The sequence below is a fragment of the Pundamilia nyererei genome, unplaced genomic scaffold (assembly GCF_000239375.1).
Source record: "Pundamilia nyererei isolate P.nyererei 1_Seehausen unplaced genomic scaffold, PunNye1.0 scaffold00238, whole genome shotgun sequence".
In the NCBI taxonomy this organism is placed as follows: domain Eukaryota; kingdom Metazoa; phylum Chordata; class Actinopteri; order Cichliformes; family Cichlidae; genus Pundamilia; species Pundamilia nyererei.
Window position 1 is genome coordinate 463,836 of NW_005187639.1, and position 1,596 is coordinate 465,431.

At 43.8% G+C, this 1,596-nt stretch overlaps 1 protein-coding gene across 2 annotated transcripts in view; it reads right to left on the bottom strand.

Annotated features, from left to right (window-relative positions):
• Positions 1 to 1,596, bottom strand: part of grin1b (glutamate receptor, ionotropic, N-methyl D-aspartate 1b) — a 68,727-nt gene that overhangs the window by 24,407 nt on the left and 42,724 nt on the right. For both annotated transcript variants that reach the window (XM_005749168.2, XM_005749169.2), the window contains exon 9: positions 451 to 601. In XM_005749168.2, coding sequence (XP_005749225.1) covers positions 451 to 601 — 151 coding nt within the window. The remainder of the gene's footprint in view (positions 1 to 450; positions 602 to 1,596) is intronic.

A 1,596-nucleotide genomic window follows, 5' to 3' on the forward strand; every position in this document is an offset into this window, starting at 1 on the left:
TCGGTGAGGGTGGTGTATGGGGACAGAGAGACGTCGGTGAGGGTGGTGTATGGGGACAGAGGCTGATGGATGAGCTTGGCAGGAGGAGTCTCTGTGGACTATGATGTTTGCAGATGACACTGTGATCTGCAGTGAGAGGCTTGATGGGTGGAGGTGTGAGGGTGAGGGGGACAGGTGGACATATAGGGAGCAGAGGTAGTGGTCAACCCTTCACAGACAGGTAAAGAAGAGAGTGGAGGCAGGGTGGAGTAGGTGGAGACGAGTGTCAGGGGTGATTGTGACAGGAGAGCAGCAAGAGCAAAGGGGAAGTTTGACTGGATGGTAATGAGAGCTGCTGTGACGTATGACGTCAGTGACACTGGCGGTGTATACACAGGTGCAGCAGATGTGTTAGCAGCTGTAAAGACAGGTGTAGCAGCTGGTGCAGCAGGTGTAGCAGGTGTACTCTACCTGTGTTCCGTTAAAGACTCCAACCTGGACGAGGCGACCTGGTTTCTGCTGGTAGTTCAGGATGCTGTAGGTGGCGAAGCGCCGGTCGCCGTCGTCGTTAAACTCGATACGTCCTGTCAGGCCGTCGGGGTACTTTGATGACATCAGCACCCTGCGGAGCCAATCAGTGCACAGAAGAATCAGAGCTTCTTTATTTTCACGTTTGGTGGTGACATCATCGTGTTGATGCGTAAACAAATCAGGTATGTAAGCAGAGGTGGGTAGTAACGAGTTACATTTACTTGAGTAAGTTTTTGAAAAAAAGTACTTTTAAAGTACCTTTTTGCACGATACTTTTTACTTTTACTTGAGTACATTTATGAAGAAGAAACGGTACTTTTACTCTGCTACATTTGCAAAATTCGACTCGTTACTTTTTTAAAAATAATTAGTTTAACACAGCGGTCTCCAACCTTTTTTGCGCCACGGACCGGTTTATGCCCAACAATATTTTCATGGACCGGCCTTTAAGGTGTCGCGGATAAATACAACTAAATAAAACCAGTACTGGTACCGAAAAAAGAAAATTTATTCATAATGTTAGGTTTTGTATTGTTGATTGTCATTTATGCTTAGAAATATTTAACCATATATGCTTAGAGGTGTATAATCAATTGTGCAGTGATAGTCTGCAAACTTTGTGTGCATTAGAGAGCACTCTGGGAGCACGAGAGAGGTCGTACCTTGTCTTATTGTTTTATGGTAGGATTAACGTAGCTACGTCTGTTCTAGTCTAAGTGCTTTAAATGCTGGACTTCCTCACCGTGTTATCTAGGGTGAACCATCTAGGGCAGGGGTGGGCAAACTTTTTGATTCGTGGGCCACATTGAGTTCTAACATTTGACAAAGGGGCCGGAACAGGAGCAGATAGATGGCATGCTTTGAAAACATCACCTCATTGGGGGAAAAATACACATCTTGGGATATGGAGAAAACATGTGCTTTAATTTCCAATGAAAATGAAGAAAAGCATTACAATAAAATCTCTGACTTCGAAATGAGTCTTTAAACACTGAAAATCAAATAAATGAACATTTTATTTTAAAGCACTGAAAGTTCTGTTATCCTTCAGGATATCACATCACTCTCCTCCTGACTCTTTTTTTT